General features: G+C 44.2%; 1 protein-coding gene across 2 annotated transcripts in view; it reads left to right on the forward strand.

The window, feature by feature from the left end:
• Positions 1-20,535, forward strand: part of CPB2 (carboxypeptidase B2) — a 146,604-nt gene that overhangs the window by 91,427 nt on the left and 34,642 nt on the right. Inside the window, exons 7-8 of one of the 2 annotated variants that reach the window (XM_086935006.1) lie at positions 7,885-7,995; positions 12,893-12,983. In XM_086935006.1, the coding sequence (XP_086791132.1) occupies positions 7,885-7,995; positions 12,893-12,983 (202 nt within the window). The remainder of the gene's footprint in view (positions 1-7,884; positions 7,996-12,892; positions 12,984-20,535) is intronic. The other variant, XM_086935007.1, reaches the window with a different exon arrangement.

Raw genomic sequence — 20,535 nt, forward strand, 5'->3', positions numbered from 1 at the left:
CGGTTCCTTACGCCCAGGGAATGTGATGCATCCGTTCTATACTTCAAGGGAGATGATGCGTCGGTTCCTAACTGCCACGCAGGGGAGGTGATGCATTGGTTCCTTACTGTTCAGGGAGGTGATGTGTCGGTTTCTTAATGCGGCCCGGCGTTCTTGTAGACTTGGCGCCCTGTTACATTAATTGGGGATCAGGGATGCGTTGGTTCTCGATGCAGCAGTCGCAACAGTGCTGTGTTGGTCTCTACAGCTGTGGGCCCACGATGCCTTGATTCTTGCAGCCACACAGCAGGCCTTGCATCAGAATCGGTGCGGTGATCTCGGATTTCAGAGATCGGTGCACAGGATTTTGTTTGCTGCGATTTCTCTAGCCGAGTGCAGGCGCTACGTTGGTTTCTTCAGCGGCAATGCGTTGGAAACAGGTGTGGATGCGTCATGCTTCTCTTAGTTGCATCTCTTGTCCAGCTCCCAACAGCAGGAAAACCTCCAGAGGCCCAACATAGCAACAGGAACTTCTTGGCAGGTCAGAACCCAGCAAGGAATTTCACGAGAGCTGGTGTTGAAGTCTTTGCATCCCTGTGACTTCAGAACAAGAAGCAAGCTCTACTTCAAGCCCTTGGAGATCATCTTCAAGCAGGATACACAGTGCACAGCAGTCTTTATCCTCTCCTTGGCAGAAACAGCCACTGCAGGCCAACCCCAGACAACACACAGCAAAGGGGCAATACTTCTCCTTCATATTTCCCAGCTCTTCTCCTTGGCAGAGTTACCTCTTGAGACCAGAAGTATTCTACAGTTTTGGGGTCTAGGCCCTAATATTTATACAGCGTTTCCCTTTGTTTACTGGAGGCAGAGATACTCTGCATTCAGCCCAAAACAGCTCTGTTCTCTCTGGTCCAGCTTCCCGACAGGAGGTGGAGACAGCTTGTGTAAGGCAGACCAGGCCCATTCAGGTGCAAGGAAATCTCCTCCGACTACTCAAAATGCATCCCAGCCCTGACTCATCCAGGAGAGGCAGGAAACACCCCAACACCCCCAGTGGCTGTCTACAGTGAATGCACACTCCCAGCCTCTGTCACTCCAAAGCCAGACAGTCAATCCACAAACCAGCAGAGGCACACAGGATGGCTAAGCAAGAAAATACCCACTTTCTAAAAGTGGTATTTTCAAACACAAAATATATAAAAATAATCTTTACTAAAAGATGCTTTTTTACATTCTGAGTTCATGCATACTAAACTACATCTTTCAATCTTGTGTTATATCCTATGGTACAGATAGCCTTTCAATAGTGAAAAACGAAATACACTGTATTTCATTATCAGGACATGTCACATACATCAGTACATGTCATACCTTTCAAAAACACTGCATCCTGCCTACAGGGACCTACCTTAGGGGTGACTCACATGTAATAAAAGGGAAGGTTAGGGCCTTGCAAGCGGGTGCACTTACCAGGTCGACATGACAGTAGAGACAGCACACAGACACTGCAGTAGCAGGTTTGAAACCCTTTTTGAGAGTCTGCTTGTGTGGGTGGCAGAATCAGTGCTGTAGGCTCACTAGCAGCATTTGACCTACAGGCTTTGAGCACACACAGTGCACTGTACTAGGGACTTAGTAGTAAGTCAAACAAGCCAATCATGGAAACACCAATCCATATTCACTATTTATAGAGGGAGCACTTGCACTTTGGCACTGATCAGCAGTGGCAAAGTGCCCAAAGCATCCAGACCAGCCAAAACGAGATTCAGCACACAGCAAAAATACAAGAGGCAGAGGAAAAAAGATAGGGTAAAACCACGCCAAAGATGCCAGGTCTAACAGTCAAGTAGCGCATTGACTTAGATAGGAATGACATTTCTACACTGTGGGGACAGCTCTGAAATTCTGCCACTCGTAGTCGGCACCAGCATCTTTTAGACCACTGTATGTGCATGCATGTGAGCACCATTAGCAGATCACTACACTGTTGTCCTAGAGGTGCACCCTAAGTTCACCCTAACTCACTGTAGAGGCTGGCTCCTGCCCCCTTTCCTGACTTGATATGCAAAGGCTGAGGCATTTTTACCGGTACACTTTTGGAGAGTGTGTGCTGCATGGTTTTTGGTTCGGTGAGATGTGTAGGGTGTCCATGTGCTGCATGCATGGCGTCCTTCAAGAAAGTATGCTTAAAATGGCTCAAAATTTCGCTTTATGTCCATTTGGCTTTCTTGTCTTTCGAGTATCCTTTGGGGACTGCCTCCTGGAGTCCACTTAGTAATTTCACTTATGTCTGGAGTCCAAGTTTAATAATACCCACTCAACTAATACATCTGTTCAGCAACACTAACAGGAACAAAACATATTGTGTGCATTGCAGGGAAAATGTCAATCTGCCCAGCAACAGCCTCCTTCCATATGTGGTATCTGACCAGTGACCTGCCAATCCACATCCTGGTGACCATGGGGCATATTACCAAGCAATAGCGATAATTATCGCTATTACTTGGTTAGAGACAAAAATTTACCGCAGCGCTGCGGCGATTTTTACCGCAAATAAACCTTGGTATTACCAAGGTTTAACGCAAATGCTGTAAAAATCGCCGCAAAGCATGAATATCGCTGAAAAGTCAGCGATATTCATGCATTAGCGAGCTAATGCTCTTAGCCATGTTATCCACCTCCCATTGGATAACATGGCTAAGAACTGCTCAGGGCAGGTGTTAGCTTTTGGAGATATTCCCGCTTAGCGCGAATTTCTCCAAAAGTTGGTAATAGGAGATAGCGATGTTAGCGACTGTTTTCAGTCTCTAACATCTTGGCACGCCCACTTTGCATCTCATTAGTGATAAATATCACTGACATGCAAAGTGGGGCCCAAGATGGTCGCTATCTCCTACTAGCTGTCGCTAACTGGTGTTAGCGGCAGCTAGGTAATAGGGAGATAATTTTATCTCCGCTTTCTTGGCTTTTAAAGCCAAAAAAGCGGAGATAAACCCCCTTGATAATTTGCCCCCATATTCTTCTCCTTCTCTCTCCATTGCAAAAGGCCTGGGTATGCTCCCTAAAAGAAACTCAGTGATCTGGTTGGCTGGAGAGTTGATATTTGAAGGTTGCACACCTGAGTGAGCACTTACTTTCTGACATAGCTCCTAGTTTCTCCTAAGTACTAGACCTCTGGAACCAGTGCCTTATATTAATTTGAACATCTGGTAGTAGCCATGCAGCGTCAGGTTAAAGATATTGTGTGCCAGGAATATGATACCCCTGTGGCGGTTCTTCTTGAAGCTAGAGCTAAGCATAAAAACAGATGTTAAGATGAAGCTGCTGCTCCTTGCTAAGACGGTAAATAGCTGGACTGTCTGATTTGGAAACTGGCTACCCTGATCGAGAAGGACAGAGCCAAAGCCAAGCTGACTGAGACTTGCAAGGAGGACCAACTCAAGGAAATAGAGTGCTCGACTGATCGGTGGAAGGACTTTAATATTTTGCTGAAAACGTGTTCTCGAATTTGATGTCCACTAACTGTTACTTGTTTGTGTGTATCACATTATCAATTAAGAGTGGGTGAAAAAAAGGAGCCTGTGCAGAAGCTAAGATTTGCAGCATGACCTAGACTGAGCCTAAAGAAATAGTATCAACCCATCACAAGCAAGTAGACTATGTTCAAGAGCAACTGAAGTACTGCGCCTGCCGGTGGGATTGCACTCCATTCTCAGTGTACCCTGTACAACTGCCTGACAGCTGAGTAGTGAGCACCTGGGCTAGGGCCCATTGTTTGACTAGGATTGTAGCCTTCCTGATATCTCATATTTTGAGCCTAAGAGGAACAACAGGGATGTTCTGCTGACTCAATTCCCTTACAGCCACTTTGTACATTGAACTGCTGGAACCTTCCTGCCTTGACTTATGGTTTCCATATCATCGTGGTTACAGGATTTGTGTCAACTAATCTTAAAATAGGGTGCTCTTGCTCCCAGTTACTTCCACCCTGACCTGTGGCTATCCCAGCTCTGTGGGTGCGATCCTACACCGAAAGCTGTGACCATGATGGCTATTTCTAAGATATAGGTGACTAAAGGTAGAGAAGGCTCTTGAGTGTCAGCCATTGATGTTATCCCATTTTTTAGCAACTCTTGGCACCCTGAAAACTAACCTCTGATATGTGTTGTCACTACTAGTCCCTTTATCTGTGTTTAGTTCCCTTATCGCTGGCGATCAGAACCAAGAGGTTCCAGTACACCAGACACTTGCAGTACCCAGACTTTTTGCTAGCTTTCTAAGGGAAAGTTCATTTGCTCGGTTCTACATTGCTCTCTTCCTGTCTAGCACCAAGAGACTTTAACCATGAGTTTTTGCATTTTATGAAAGGTCAGAAACATACCAAAACATAACAATGTTCCCTAGTATTCTCTACGTCTACCAGTAGCCCCTTCCGTGGTTTGCTTTGGCACCTCACTTAAAATAATTTTGGATGGTAGAATTTTGGGAGCAAACTCACCTGTTTCACTTAAATGCCCTCAGCTAATGGGGCATCCAGGTATTACATTCACACACATCTCAGACCCCTGGAGGCTATGGGGATTTTAATTCCCTGAAATAACATTCATACCCCAATACTGTGAACTAGAGAACCTTGTGAGTCATCCGAGGACAGAGCGCTGAACTGAAAACCACTGCAAAGCATGATCCGTGCAGTAGGTTAACATTTGCCAAAGTCCCAAGTGTTAAATCAATTACTGTACCTTTTAGAGACTGTCCAGTTGTAACATTAGTGGTCATATGTCAGCTATATAGGGAGCTAGGTTACCCTAGTTATCTCCATTGATCAATATTTAAAGGACTCTGGTCTTCCTACTCTAAATTGAAACCAATTCATTTTGCAAAGTATAGCTCAGATTTGACACTGATTCTTATTTTAATGATTTACTCTGTCATACAGTATCTGAGCTCCAAACTCACAACCACCTTCTGGAGTAAGAGTTGATTTATCACCTAAAGTACTGCTAAAAAGTCATGAGCACAAAGGTAGGATGTTTTCACTCTGGTTGGAATACATTAGAACTCAAGTTCCTCAGGCACCAGGGCTTGGATAAACTTCACAACATACAACAATCTCAATGAGGTAATAACATGCAAATCAATCTCAAATACAAATACATCATAATGGATGTAATTGTAAATATATAGTGCTTACTATTCTGATGATGCATGCATGAGAGGAATAAGGCATTAGAGAAAGTTCTTTCAAAGATGGATCTACGAAAACACATTGGGTATGAAATTATTCAGGACTTAGGATTTTCTTCCTGGCTATACTGACCTACCTGCCTTTGTTTTTAACTGGTTGCAATCCATCTGGTGCTCTCACCTGCTCAACCAGAAGATGCAATATATTGGGATGATTTTCAACTCTATTTTGTCCTTTTCATCACTTGCAAATACCCCTAGGAAGCATTCCCTGGCTGGCACTTCATCATTGGATTTGATTAATTTAACACCTTCGCCGCGGGGCTAATTACCCCGTGGCACTGGAGGGAGAGGGGGCCGCACAGCGCCACAGTGCTCACGACGAGCTTGGCTCATCACGCTGCACGGTGGTGCTGTGCTCATGACGAGCTGAGCTCGTCATGACCATGCCCGTTTCTTAGAACGCTTAGCACAGAGGGGGAATTAGTCCCGCGTGTGAGCGCCGCACGTGTCATGACGAGCTCGGCTCGTCATGAGCACACGGCCTCCGTGCCTCATGACGAGCTCAGCTCGTCATGAACACAGAAGGGGTTAAGCTGTAGGTACTTCACGGGTGGACCATTGCAACTCCATGTTACCAATGAAAACAACATGCAAGGTTAATGGGACCAGAGCCATGTAGCACAGACAATTCAAAGACTGTGATAGTTGGATCACATCAAGCTGGGATTAAAGGCCTAGAGTTGTTTGCTGATGTCAGAAAAATCCAAAGTCTTGGTCCTTTAAGCTGCACATGATTGGACCATATCTGCCTAATACATGAAGATGATTTGCTGAGATCTGAAAAAATCTTTTCAAAGTGGCTTACAGTTGGGGGTAACATGAAAGCGTCTTCCTTGCCCATCATTCATAAGCCTTACATCTGCATCACGGTTCAATTTATCAAGGCTCCTGACTGACCATACACACTTGTACCCCTTTACTCAATATCCATCAAATATTTTGAAAGTGATTATACAGTGGCATAGCCTCTCTGCAGACACCCAAATAAATGCATGATAAAAAATCATAGGTCTTTTGATTTCACTACCCAAAATGCCTCCATGTGCTTTCCTGTACTAAGGATGTTACAAGTTAATTCTCCATGCTTTAGAAAATGTGCATAAAGAACATAGAATGAACTAAATTTATTGTCCTTAAAATGTCAAATAAATAGTATTGTCCATTAAAGAAACCTGCAACGCATAATTTCCCATTAATAGTATGTTAGCGTGCTGCATTTTTGATGGACCTGTATAGATTAAACACTGGCGATTTCATTATAAAATTAATGGTAAAATGCTGAAAAACATTCTAACTCACTTTGAGCCAAAATGCACTTGAAACCTTTCTAATTTTTTAATATTCTGGTTCACGCTAACAAAGTGTAGCCCCTTTTTTGACCATTCTTCTCCGAAGCTCAACAGGAAGTGACGATCATGTCCCAAGAGTCCTTCTAGTCCTCATTCTTGACACTGTTTAATTGGGCACAAGGACTCTAGATGATAGAACTGCAGCAGGGTTGGTCAGTTCGTTCAGCTAGACTGATCACAAGGCACATCTGAGTCTAGATGACACCCAGATATACCTTATACTCGAGCAGGGCTTATGGTCATCAGGAAAATGTCATATTCCTAACACAAATGTAAAGCTGGAGCACCACAAATGGTGCAGATAAAGCGCGCTTAGCTCATCGTGCACATCCACTGTACTTTGTTTGCTTAGTATCGAATATATATTAAAAGCTGATAAAAAGCAAATCTTTCTCCTCGACACACAAGACCTTCCACTGTCACCTGCCAAGGTAGCAGGGCTATTCTCGCCAAATGACTGACCAAAATCAAACATTCTTCTTCCCAAATGCCTCCATCTATAAATTTAAATTATGAGTCTCCGGGGAAGCGTTTGTTACCCCAAATGGGCCCCTTTGTTTTCCTGGTCTCAGAGGTCATGAGGGGAGAAGTAGGAATAGAAAGTAAGCAGGTCCCAAGGTTCCTGTTTACTCTCCATAGTTTCCATTCATTCCCATTGCCCTGGCTCCTCGGCAGAAATGAGGAGGCTTTTAAGGATTTAGGATTAGGTCAAGGGTCAAACCTGGAACCTCATTGCTTAAAAGGAGCGGATGTCACTCCCTGTCATCTTGGTGAATCGACATCCGTTTTGTCCTTCCGACCTTATACTGTGTTACTCGAGAGAAGAAAAACGACACAAGGCTTCACCTTCTGGGACTTCCTCCTCCCATGTCTGCGAATGGAGATTTTATACTTTCAGCAGGGACTTAAGTTACCTGCAGCTAGTTACCGCACCATAGACTATGCATGCCCTACTTAAGGGTGAGTGAAAAGTACCCCTTGTGCCTGCCGTGTCCTGGAATAGACTGCATTGAACCTTCAATTGGCTCACAGTGCCAACACACAGTAGGTCCCCATGACTCGTTTCTCACCACAAAGGTGCCTGGAAGTCGCCCCACAGCAATCAATCAATCATTTGTGTTTTAAACGTTCGCCAATGCTTTGTAAAATAGCTGTGAGCTCCCCACGGCTCACACACCTAACTGACCTCCATATTTACCTCCACAATTTAATGCACGTTGTCTAATCTCTGTTAACGTGTCATTATTTGTGTTGCAGCAAACCAGTCACGTGTATGTCTGTATTGCATCTTCTTTTTATACAGGCAACAGAATTTTATAACATAGACACCCGCATGAATAACCTTCTGAAATACCTTGACTTCTACGTCATGCCTGTGATGAACGTGGATGGATACGAGTACACCTGGACCACGGTAAGGGCGTGGCCTACAGGCCGAGCAGTTCTCATAAAAAGTACAGCTGCGAGAAAGCAGGGGGAAAGCTATACTTTCTCTCTCTCTAAAGAGGTAGTTGTTCTTAAATGATTATAATGATCTTTTTGTCCTGCATGCTCTCTGATTTGCATTTGAACCAAAGTTGTCTAAAGGTACATCTGATACCAGTTGTTGTGTATAGCATTCTAGTGTTTGGCTCTTAAATTGGTCAAAACGTGGCCCGGTGATGTTGTTTCGTATGGTATATCCTTCTGTGTGTAGAGTTACTTTGTGTGTTTTCCTATGTTTGGAACACACCTTGTCTGACGAATGCGCATGCTTTCCTGGGGTGCCCCATACCATCCAATGTCTATGCCTCTGTCTGCTTTGAATGTTTTTCCCATGTTCAGGTCCAGGGAATGTAAGAGAGAGCAGATGCAGGGAAGGGTGTGCGAAGACTAACACTGATAAACTTAAAATGCCCCAAGTGTACTTTTAAAGGCTTCCAGTCATTTGCCAAATCTTTTCTTATCGCACAACCACAATGGCCACGTTTTGACCAATTTAAGAGCCAAACTTGAAAAAAAAGCAAGCATGTTCCCCAGCCAAAAAAAGAACAGAAGGGGCGCGGCCGCTAAAGTGAAATTAGAAATAACGTAGATAAAAAGGTGCAGGTTTGCCGCTGTTGGCAATATAAATGTAAACGCAGGCGCCATGCTGCTGAGCACCCTTGCTGGAAAGCACGTTTTGCCTGCAATAGGGGAAAATCATTAAAGAAAATAGTGCTCACAGACTGTAGATAACACAGACTGTGCAACACCATAACTAAAAAATCCAGTCCTCATGCAAGGTTACAAATGCAGACAAGGCGGTACTAAGGAGGGATATTAAGCCTATTCATAAATCAAAAGCAACCATTTTGAAAGGACAGTAACAGCAGCCAATTGAAAAAATGGGCGGAAAATGGGCAGATCTTCAAGTCCATACTGAATACAGCATGCCTCGCAGAGCAGCACATGTGCAGCCCAGGCTTGACCTAAAAATTATAAGGCTTTTATTCACTTTTGTTTGAACAGTATAGTATTAAAACAAAAAAAGAGATGACTTTATAAGTGGGGGCATTAGTGTGCCAATTTTAGTTTGCTCGATGCATGTCTAGAAAGCCGGGGCGCATTTAACGAAGATCTTACCGGAGAGGTACCTAGCACAAATGTTTGCGCATTTTTGCTGAGAGACCATTAGTAGGAGTTCCCAAAGGCCTACTGCTAGAAACTGAAACTAGTTGCCGGAAATCATTGCTTCCTATTGCAGAAAAGCTTGCGAGTGGCTGACTAGGCTGCCATGAATCTAAAACAAACAGTGATGTACTTGAGGCCTTCTTCTTTTAGTTGGGTTTGTCCATGATATTTAAAACTTTTTCGTCAAAGAGATCTGACACTTGTTTTCATTTCACAACTGAAGTTGGAAGTTTTTGACATGGGGGGAGGGGGGTCTCTCAATACTTTAATGGTTATAAAAAATTTGCTGAGGCTCTATTAGGGGCATGGAAAGCTTAATGAGTGTAAAACACATTATTTGCTATTTTGTAATTATGATTAAACATTTTTACATTTGGGACTGGCTAAGGAGGGGGGGCACAATCCAGTATACGGTACATCAATGGAAACGGAACCAACAAACGTATCTGCAATTCACATCAAAACCGTTTCACAGAACTTCACTGGCACGCATTGCTCCATGGTCCCTTACACTTGATGACTCTGTACCACATTCTGTTCCAGTCATGTTTTCCTATCTACTGACTCTCTCTCTCTCGCAAAGCCTACAGATCCGATTCCATCCATACATTGCTTGGCCCTCAACATATCAGCATCATCATAAAAGAATTACACTGACTCACCTTTATGTCTTCCGGCCCTCACCCTCGCCTACTTTTCATTTCCCCTACAGGCTACTCTTCCTTTATTCCATTCATGACAGTTTTCAACAGTACGTACCCCTTTGTACTCTTGCCACTTCCACAGGCTGGATGTAATGACCCTATCACTCTTTCTACCCAAATGAGCCTTCAAATTATCACCTACCAAAATCCCACCATCCTTTAACAACTTCCTGCTGCTTTTCCGGATTTCCTTTGTCCACATCCGCTTCTTTAATCCACTGCGGCAACAAGTACGTTTTGGGGTCCCTCCACCTCATGCTTACAAAGGGAGTTTTTCCCATTGTGCCATTCTGTCTGGCATTGTACTGCCAAGCGAATTCCTCCATAGCTTCTCTCACACTTTCTTCTACTACTCACTACCATTTAAACAGAAATCCTCGATAATATAGTTTGCCTGCTCAACAATAGAATTACCCTGTGGATTGTATGATGGCGTTCTGTCAAGTCTATTGCTGTGACTCTTCAAAAATTCCAGTATCAACACAGGCTTGAGCTGAGTCCCAATGTCCGTGCCAATAATCCCCTGACATCTCTCTCTCCTGAGTGCCTGCCAAAACACTATAATGGCAGTTCCCATTGTAATACTTACTTCAAACTCCACTTCCAGCCATATTGAAAACACATCAACAATGACAACAGTAAAATGTTCTGGCTCGCCCAAGTAATCCATGGAACCAATGAAGCCCACACCTGCTCCAAAGTGAAAATCAAAATGAACCCAGCCATATAGGCCACTCATTATGCGGTTACCTGGATGAGCCAAAGAGATTACAAATATCTTCATATAAGGCAGTGCATTGTTTTACCAAAGAGCGCCTGTGTCGGTGTAATCACATTGGTGGCAAACATATAAAGGAGATATGAAGTCAAATAAAGTTACACTGAAAAAGCAGTAGATTATGAAAGAGAGCACCAGCATGTACTTACTACTTCTAGGGCCAGTCTGGGCTCAATGCAGAGGACTGGGCAGTCAGCAAATGCGCATCAATGGCTCTAAAACGTATGCACCGGCCTCCGAGCGAATCACCTTTAACAGAGAACCATCAAAACAGGCTCAGCTGCACACTTTGAGTGGGATGTATGACGTTACAACGCTTACTTTTACCACGCATACCTTTACAACGCATTTTTTACAATGCAACATCCATTACAACGCATTCCATTACAATGCATGCCATTACAACGAATTTTTAAAAACTACCTTTACAACGCAATCCATTACATCCCATACTACCTTTACAACGCATACCATTACAACGCATAACATTACATTGCATGTAAGGTAAGTATTGGCTAGTGTAGGGGTAAAAATTACTATTCTAACTCCAGGGGGGGTGCAACAGTAGGGTAAGTGTTGGATAGTGTAGGGCAGCGACGGCTCGTGGAGGGAGTTACGGTGGGGCAGGAGGGCGGGGAGGGGGAGGGGCAGGGCGGAGGTTGCTACAAACCGGCATCTGGATAATTGCAGGTAAGTAAACAATTTAATTAATAAAACGAATTTCGTAGTGCGCCTTGCATCGCAAAATGCAATGCAGTGCGAGCTACGAAATTCGTTTTATTAATTAAATTGTTTACTTACCTGCAATTATCCATATGCCGGTTTTTAGCAACCTCCGCCCTGCCCCTCCCCCTCCCCGCCCTCCTGCCCCACCGTAACTCCCTCCACGAGCCGTCGCTGGTGTAGGGGTACTATGTGTTGTAATGCTATGCGTTGTAATGGTATGCGTTGCAATGACTGCGTTGTAATGACATGAGTTGTAGTGGTATGCGTTGTAGTGTCATGCATTGTAATGGTTGCGTTGTAATGGCATGCGTTGTAATAGATGTTGCATTGTAAAAGTTTCGTTGTAATGGTAGTGAGTTGTAAAAGTTGCGTTGTAAAGGTTGTTTCCCCTTTGAGTGAGGCTTATTCCAAAACAATAGTTAGAGGAAAGAGACTAACGACAAACAAATATACGACCCTCAGGCCAACTGAACCAGCAGGTTCTCCCCTCCTCATTCTTCTTACTGTTCTCTGTACACGCCATATCTATGCAGAGTGTATGATAGAGGCATGATTCTTTGGGACAGGTTTTGCTAAATCTCAGGACATACTCTCAGTCTGGTTAAACAATAAAATAGAGAGGGATGGGAAGGGACAAAAGAAAACCAGAGGTCAAGAAATATCCAGAAAGAGATTTATACATGAGCAATGAGAATTGAGGGCAGTGAACAGAAGAAACTCAGAGCAAGTGAACTGGGAGTCTTGGGGACAGTTGAAACCAGCAAGGTGGTATCACTTTCCTTTTCAGGATCAGCCACCTTTCTCTCGATCTCTATTACACCAGTACTTCCCTCGATAGTGAACTTCCGTAAACAATTCCAGACCCGTAAATTCCCAGCAAAAACTGGCTCTCCTCAATAACCTTTAAGGAACTAGCTCTCCTCAATAACCTAACTTTTTAATCTACCTTCCCCTTTCTTGCTGTGTTATATGTCTTCTCTATACACTAAAGGTCTCTATTTTATCAGCATTTCTTGAATACTTATTCCTGATTTTGCATACTCTTTGTAGAAAAAAACACGGTTTTATTTCTGTGTGTAAAGATCTCTGATGCCTGCTTAGGGCCTATGAAGCTCAAATAAAGAAATAAAGAAATAAAGCCAAGATGAGAATTGTTCGATTGTTTAAACTGGATTTTAGAGCTTGTGGTCCATCATTCAATGTACCTTCCCTCTCTCGTATTAATATACAAGTTAACTGCCAGATAGAAGTAGTTCAAATAAGCAGATATGGATAATTCTGATGAAACCCCCTGCATGCATGGGGAAACTGTTAATTGCTCATTGCCTGTCAGCACATTACAACATGCAAGGAAAGGTGTACCCTGTGACCTATAAAAAGTAGTGAGTGAGAATAATCAGGTTTTTGTTTTTCTTGTGTTGCTAACCAAATAATTGTCTTCATCCAAATAGAATCGAATGTGGAGAAAGAACCGGTCCAAGTACAGCAACAGTGCGTGTACAGGAACAGACCTGAACAGGAACTTTGATGCAGGATGGTGTGGTATGTTAACTTATGTTCTCCAAACAGTATGAATGTATTGCTATTCACTACTATTACTAGCATTGGCTTTGTGCTATGAGTCAGGTGCCAAGGCTTTTGGATACACTTCCTTGATATTTGTAATTCTCTTATTAAACGAAGTAATTGCAAAACTGTTCTGCTATGGTTTATAAGTCTTGTTAAAGACAATTTTTGCGCCTGCTGCCATCATAAAGCATGCACAACAAAGAAGGCAGTATACAAAAAGATATGTAAATGGCTAAGAATAGAGTTGTTCTGGGGGTCTAATTCGTATTCATTTATTTAGATTGCCAGGGTAATTCATGTACAACAAAAATCTTACAGGCACCATCCCAACTCAGCCTTAGAATCTGGTACATTGAAACATTTGTCTAATTTGTTGTAATCTTGTTTTACTTCTCTGAGGGCAAAAAAAGATCTTCAATTGATAAAACTATGGTCATACCTGACTTTGCTTCACTATAGCGTACTTCTTGGAACCCAGTGTTTTGTTAGTAGCGCTATGTAACTGAAATAGCAGTACTGCACCCTATGATTACTAAACCCCCACAATGCACTGCATCGAAAGATCACTAATCCACTGCCATGCACTGCATTCTAAGACAGATAATTTAGAACACATCATTACAACCTACCACACTACATTTCGAGTTACGGGCACAATCCTGCCAGACTAAACTTCACCTTAGGGACGGCAGCCTACAATATTGCCTTGCATCATAGGGACCTTAATACACCACATTTTAATGCATTCTGCACTCTGTACCCCCCTCCTCCTCCACACTGCATATTGGGAACACAAATTCACATCATTGCATGATAAGAAAACTAATACAACATACAAGCCTTCAAGGTACACTAACTAGCCAAACAGCACTGCAACCTAACAACACACACCGGTGACACTGCAATGCATTCTAGGTTCACTAATCCACCACATTACACTGCAGAGCGGGGCACCAACCCTCCTCACAGAACTGCACTGCATGCACACCAACCCATTAGGCTATTCTGCATTCTTGGAGCTGCAACCTAGAATACAGAACTGAACCCTGGGTACACCCACCTAGAACACTGCCCTGCATGCTAGATAGTCTATCCCACCACACTGAACATAACTTTTAAGCAACTGCAATCTAGGGACACAGCCTACCACAGAGTACCGTTTCCCTGAGTCCCAACATTCTAGAAGCATGAGCCAGACTACTGATTTTCCCCCTAATATACAGCACTTCACCCTGGATGATTACACTGCACCACAGCTAAAGTTCACTATCCTATGGTACACTTCACTGCACTCTGGGGGCATATCTTTACCAAACTGCACCACTTCCAAGGGAGCAGCACTGCACTTCAGCAAGAATACTAATTCACTAGAGTGCACTGCATCCAATGGATACTAATTATCCAGACCAGGGTCACTTAATTACCAAATTGTACTGTATTGTAAGGGTAGGATGACAATTTTACTGCAACATGGGGTCCCTAGCCCAACACACAACTCTGGGTCTCCAAAAGCTACTAGAAACCAATGCTGGAATGCATAAGAGCGAACCCATTTCACCACTCTGCATGGCCTACTTATCTATCACCCTACACTGCATCAAAAACACTTGCAAACTGCACCCATTTGTGGACATGGAAGACACTCAAACATCATTCTGCACTGCATGCTAATGATAATGATAATAACCAATTGCTGCAATGTATTGCATCTTTGGGGGCTGTAACCCACCACATTGCACTGGCTTCTAGGACCAGTAAGTTACCACACAGAACTTTACATTGCAAGTCCCAATTTGCCACAATCCACTGCATCCTGGGGACACTAACCAACCAGACTGTGCTGCATTCTAGAGGCCCTAACCAATTAAAGTAAATTGCTGTACTACATGCCAGTGCCACTTCTAGAGATACATTTCTAGAAAACTTCAAGGATCTGTGGATAAACTCCATTAGTAACAAGCATTGGAAATGCAATAGGTCTCGCAGCATTAGAGTTAGTGCTTTTAGAATTGTTTATGGGTTTTTTTTGTAAATCTTTAGCATTTTTGTTTCCTGTAGCCAATGCTAAAGAATTACAAAAAAAAAGCCATACACATTTCTAAAAGCTCTAACTCAAATGCTCCGAGACCTATTGCACTGTGTGAGGGTGAGGGGTTGAGGGTGAGTGAGGGTGAGGGTGGGTGAGGGTGAGTGAGGGTGAGTGAGGGGTTGAGGGTGAGTGAGGGTGAGGGGTTGAGGGTGAGTGAGAGTGAGGGTGAGTGAGGGTGAGGGTGAGTGAGGGTGAGGGTGAGTGAGGGTGAGGGTGAGTGAGGGTGAGGGGTTGATGTTGAGGGTGAGGGGTTGAGGGTGAGTGAGGGTGAGTGAGGGGTTGAGGGTGAGTGAGGGTGAGGGTGAGTTAGGGTGAGGGGTTGAGGGTGAGTTAGGGTGAGGGGTTGAGGGTGAGTGAGGGTGAGGGTGAGGGGTTGAGGGTGAGTGAGGATGAGTGAGAGTGAGGGTGAGTGAGGGGTTGAGGGTGAGTGAGGGTGAGTGAGGGTGAGTGATGGTGAGGGTGAGGGGTTGAGGGTGAGTGAGGGTGGGTGAGGGTGAGTGAGGGTGAGGGGTTGAGGGTGCGTGAGGGTGAGGGGTTGAGGGTGAGTGAGGGTGAGGGTGAGTGAGGGTGAGGGGTTGAGGGTGAGGGGTTGAGGGTGAGTGAGGGTGAGGGGTTGAGGGTGGGTGAGGGGTTGAGGGTGAGTGAGGGTGAGGGGTTGAGGGTGAGTGAGGGTGAGGGGGTGAGGGTGAGGGTGAGTGAGGAGTGAGAGTGAGGGTGAGTGAGGGGTTGAGGGTGAGGGGTTGAGGGTGAGTGAGGGTGAGGGTGAGGGGTTGAGGGTGAGTGAGGAGTTGAGGGTGAGTGAGGGTGAGTGAGGGTGAGGGTGAGTGAGGGTGAGGGGTTGAGGGTGAGTGAGGGTGAGTGAGGGTGAGTGAGGGTTCAAATCGGTTTTTGGGGTAGCTTTGAAATCAGTAGTCTTCGATCTGAACCGGGAGGGTTGGAATGTAAGGTGTCTGGCAGTGGATTAATGAGTCATGACCTGTATTTAAGACCATCCGCCTCGATATCAGGCGAGACGAGATTTACTCGTACAACCGTGGGCTTCTGAGCAGAGCTTCGGGCATAGACACTTTGTTTTTAAAATAAATTAAACACTGCTCTTAGTCCCAAGTCAGACACTCTATCACTGACGCTTTGGGAGCTTACGGGATTATTGCCCCAGCTACCATGTCAGCGAGGGAACGAGAGAAGCACCGGGAAGCCAGCAGCTCCCAGTGCACTACAGGAGGCCTCGCTGCGGTGAGTTAATCGACCTCTATACAAGAACGCCCAATGCCCTCCCGCATGCCAGAGTCCACAGGGCCATTCGTCAGGAAGTGGTGCGTGGCAGCGCAGACCTCAGCGTGCGCCGGCCCTGTGCGGCTGGGTCGTTCTTTCCTAATAATCAAGGGTCAGTTCCGGAACAGCTAGAGAGAGACCTCTTCCGCTGCAGAAAGGTTGGCTGGCCCACCTTTTTTGGGGCGGGTTATGTGTTTTCTAACCAATGGCAGGGTAAACTGGAAAATACAGCCACAAAGACTCTCCAAGCTCCGCCTATCATCCTGTCAATCTGTTTAACACCAGTTTTCCGATAATCTTCTCTTGTTTTGGAAATTGAAGTTTAATAGAAATGGACTTAAAGTAGAGACGCCCGGATGTTTGTGATCTTCATTTGGAAGTTTTCAGGTAAGGCTTACATGCAGGAACATTCCGCCTGGATCCTGAAAGTTAATGCGTAGGATGTTATCGCTAACCGATTGAGTAAACGGAGGGTAAGTGAGGTACAGGAGAGCTAGGGATTTAGAAATACCGAAGACATACGTCGGATAGAAAAATTTGCCAATTTGGAACAGGAGGCAGAGTTGCAGCAGAGGTTGGGGAGGCGTTGTAGAGAAGTCACGGCAGAGAGAGCAATACAGGGCACATGTATACTTAATGTGGCAGGGAGGAATGAGGCACTGATTCAGGTCTGTGATTCGGAAAGAGTGACTGACTGCAACAAGATCGTAAATGTTGATGTTAGGCAGGTGGCAAACATGGTAGCTTAGGGCAGGGGAGGGGGCAGAGCGGGGAGAGGGAACAGATGGAGCGAAGGCTGATAAGGGGAGGGGGGAGGAGAAATGCGACACGGCGGGCAGGGGAGGGGGCGGAGTGGGGAGAGGGAACAGACGGGGGGAAGGCAGATAAGGGGAGGGGGGAGGGGGGAGGAGAAATGCGACACGGCGGGCAGGGGAGGGGGCGGAGCGGGGGCCTAGTGCGGCTGAGGGAACTGATGTGCACGCGCTTTTAAGCTCAATGCGCATGCGCATTGAGCTTAAAAGTCACGGGCACTGCAAGGAATCGCCACGATTCCTTGCAAGTTGGATAAAGAGTGGATAAGCCCCCATAGTCTCGCTTGCTCGAGGCGCATGCGCATCGACAGGCGAGACCTAAAAAAAGAAGGAGTGAATTCCCATTTGTATAAACTTTATTGAAAAACAAAGGGGCATTTGTATTTGTGTGATGATTTATTACAGACAATTGATGTTTGTTGTTTGTTTTTGTATATTGTTGTTTGTCACAGATGCAAAGCAAAATTGTGTTATGTCTTTTGTAGAGCACAATTAATTTTTTTTCATATTTGTAATTTTTTTTTAATAGTTTTCAATATGGATACAATTTGACCATGTTTTCATTCTTCGTGTGAGAATACAAAATCAATTAAAAAAATTCAAAAAGAAAAAGGTAAAAAAAAATACTAGGATAAGCATAAAGGTGTTTGTCTTCAGAGCAGAAATTACTAATGCTTGATGAAAAATCGAGGTATAGGTGCATTCTCATTTGCTTGCAGTGTCACTATTCAAGCACACTGCACTGCACCCACAGGCAGAATGGGAACAGAAACCAGCCTTGATAAAGAGATAGAGGAATTTGATCCTTGGTATGATCGATGATCTGAAATACTGAGTCGGACATCACAACCATCATATTGCTGTTGCACTTATCACACATTCACTGATTTTATCTACTAGGCTTGCCAAGAAGCAACCTTCTGTTTGTAATTGCCACACTTTTTCATTGTGATCTTAGAGGAGAAGTAATCAAACAGTTGCACTAGTGTCTGGATCGATCCTTGTTTTGACACCAAATTGAATAAAATGAAGCACTGAGGGATTTCACCTCAGAAAAGGATCCTGTTTTTGAGCTGGAGGTTCCTGCCAAACTGGTTCATAAAAGAACCTAAAAACCACACAATATGTGGTTTTCAGAATGCCTAAACAACAGAGCAACTACTGGCCCACTGAGCAGTAGTGGCATAAGGTACCCTTCAAAAGATGCTCTACTTTACAAGATGTGACTGTAAACCTATAAAAACTCTCTAGGCAAACAGCTCGGCACAAGGCCTGTTCAAAGCATTCAAATCCTTCCATAAGTTGACTTTTGATAGTAGTAGAATACAGTCGTGACAAGATTTTGAGATAGCCTGGAATCCAGTTTTTCTAGCTGAAAGTCAGAATATTTATGCAAAAATAAAGTACACCCAGATCCCTTGACCAACTGGCAGGTGTGCCTTCGCAACACCAGGTGCTTGCTTGTTTCCACTTCTGTAGGTGAGATATCCATGCTTCTAATTATTATTCAATCGGTTTCTTCTGGTAATATCTGTCTGTCTTGGTTTTGCATATGGTGCTCCTGATATTACTCAGAGACTAATTCCAGACTCATCTTCAAAGAGTGGAAAGCAGGAGCCATAAGCCCTCTGTTGGAATAAGATCATCTAGACAACACTTTGACTGTCAGCTGTTGCTCTCTCACATTGTTGCCTGCCCTGAGCAAAGTAATTGAACAAATAACTTCAAAAAAGCAGTTAGTCTATGTGGAGGAAGTGACATCATGGGACCTTGCCAGTCCAGGCAGGGGTACTAAGACTGTTCTAGCTAAAGCAGTGGATGAATTAGAAAACATTGGCGATGGTGGGGACATGAAGGGCATTATCCTTCTTCATTTGTTCACTGTAGTTTATACCGTTCAAAACTTCGTGCTGTGGCTGAGGCTTAGAGAGATAGGGATCTATGAAATAATCACATCTTGGTTCACTTCCTTTCCAAAGGATCACTCATAAGCACCATCCTCCTTTCTAAGCTAGCAGCTTTTGTAGTCAGTGTGGAGCCCCTCATGGATCTTCCCTTGTTTTTTTTATTTTTAGCTAAGTTCCCTGGTCAAGCATAATAGGGCATATGGCTCCTGCACAGTAAAATATGCAGATAACACTCAATTAAGTTTGCTATTGGGCCATCTTGATCCTACATCGACTTGTAATTCATGCCCCTGTCTGATTGGGGTTTACCAATGGATAAGCATAAACATTTCGAAGTTAAATGGAAATAAAGCAGATCTTCTGTTGTTTGGTATCCAAAATCAGTGTTGGCACAAATCTCTCAGGCATCACTTGAAGGGGAACTCTACCTCACCTGATGCCAAGGTGAAAGACCCCAGGCAATCTCCTAGATGAAGATATTTCCTTCATTGCCTAGATCAACTCTGTTACCTCAGCCTATTTCATGCTCCTTATCTTCTCTGAAGAGGAAGTAGCCTACAAAAATGTAGGTAATTATTATTGTAACATCCTGAACTTAGGTCTCCCATAGTCTTCTGCTGAAATTTCTGAATTTTGCAATGTGGAAAGTTACATGGTTAATCAGATAGAATTATTTCTCTGAAGCCAGAAGAATACTGCACCGGGTGGAGGTGCACAGACGTTCTTTTACACAGTGCTCTCTTTGATGTTTGGGGCCTAATTATGAGTCAAGGTGTTATTTATCGCACATGATAAATAACGATAACACAGGGTACATTATTTATTGGGTGCGATAAATAACACCTATCATGAGTTTGTGGGGAATAACATGCCGATTTTGGTGTTTAACACACCAATCTCCACACAATATGGCAAATACAGTATGATTTTCCCCGTAAAATTTCGGTAGGTTTGACCAGTCGAAATTTAGCAACAGTTGAGGTATTTAACACGTTCAATAATTATTAAATGCGTTAAATAGAGTCACTTGTAATTCCGACCTGTGCGTAAGCAGGTGTTTATGCATGGGCCGGAATACAATGACCAGATCGTAATCAGGCCCATAGAGTCTATTAAAGATGTGAACCCTGTCTGCCTGAAAGAATACTTCACTCTCTACAAGCCCCTAAGTTCTTGACGTTCCAGCTTGTGTAGGGGATTGGGCTCACCGATTCTTGGAGAACCAGTTATGAACTGACCTTCAAAGCAGTCGCAGCCGGCACAGGTATGAGCGGTGGGGTGGGGTGGGGGTCAGAGAAGTCTTCATACGAGGGGATGAGTTAAATGCAATAAAACACAAACAAATCGCTTACCTTGCGCTCGCCGCATTGCCGACTGCTGACTTTGGGACCCGGGGGCCAAGGTTTGTATCTGGTCTTTGTGTGCTTGGCTCAATCTTGTGT

This window comes from Lissotriton vulgaris, chromosome 8 (genome assembly GCF_964263255.1).
Source record: "Lissotriton vulgaris chromosome 8, aLisVul1.2, whole genome shotgun sequence".
Classification (NCBI taxonomy): domain Eukaryota; kingdom Metazoa; phylum Chordata; class Amphibia; order Caudata; family Salamandridae; genus Lissotriton; species Lissotriton vulgaris.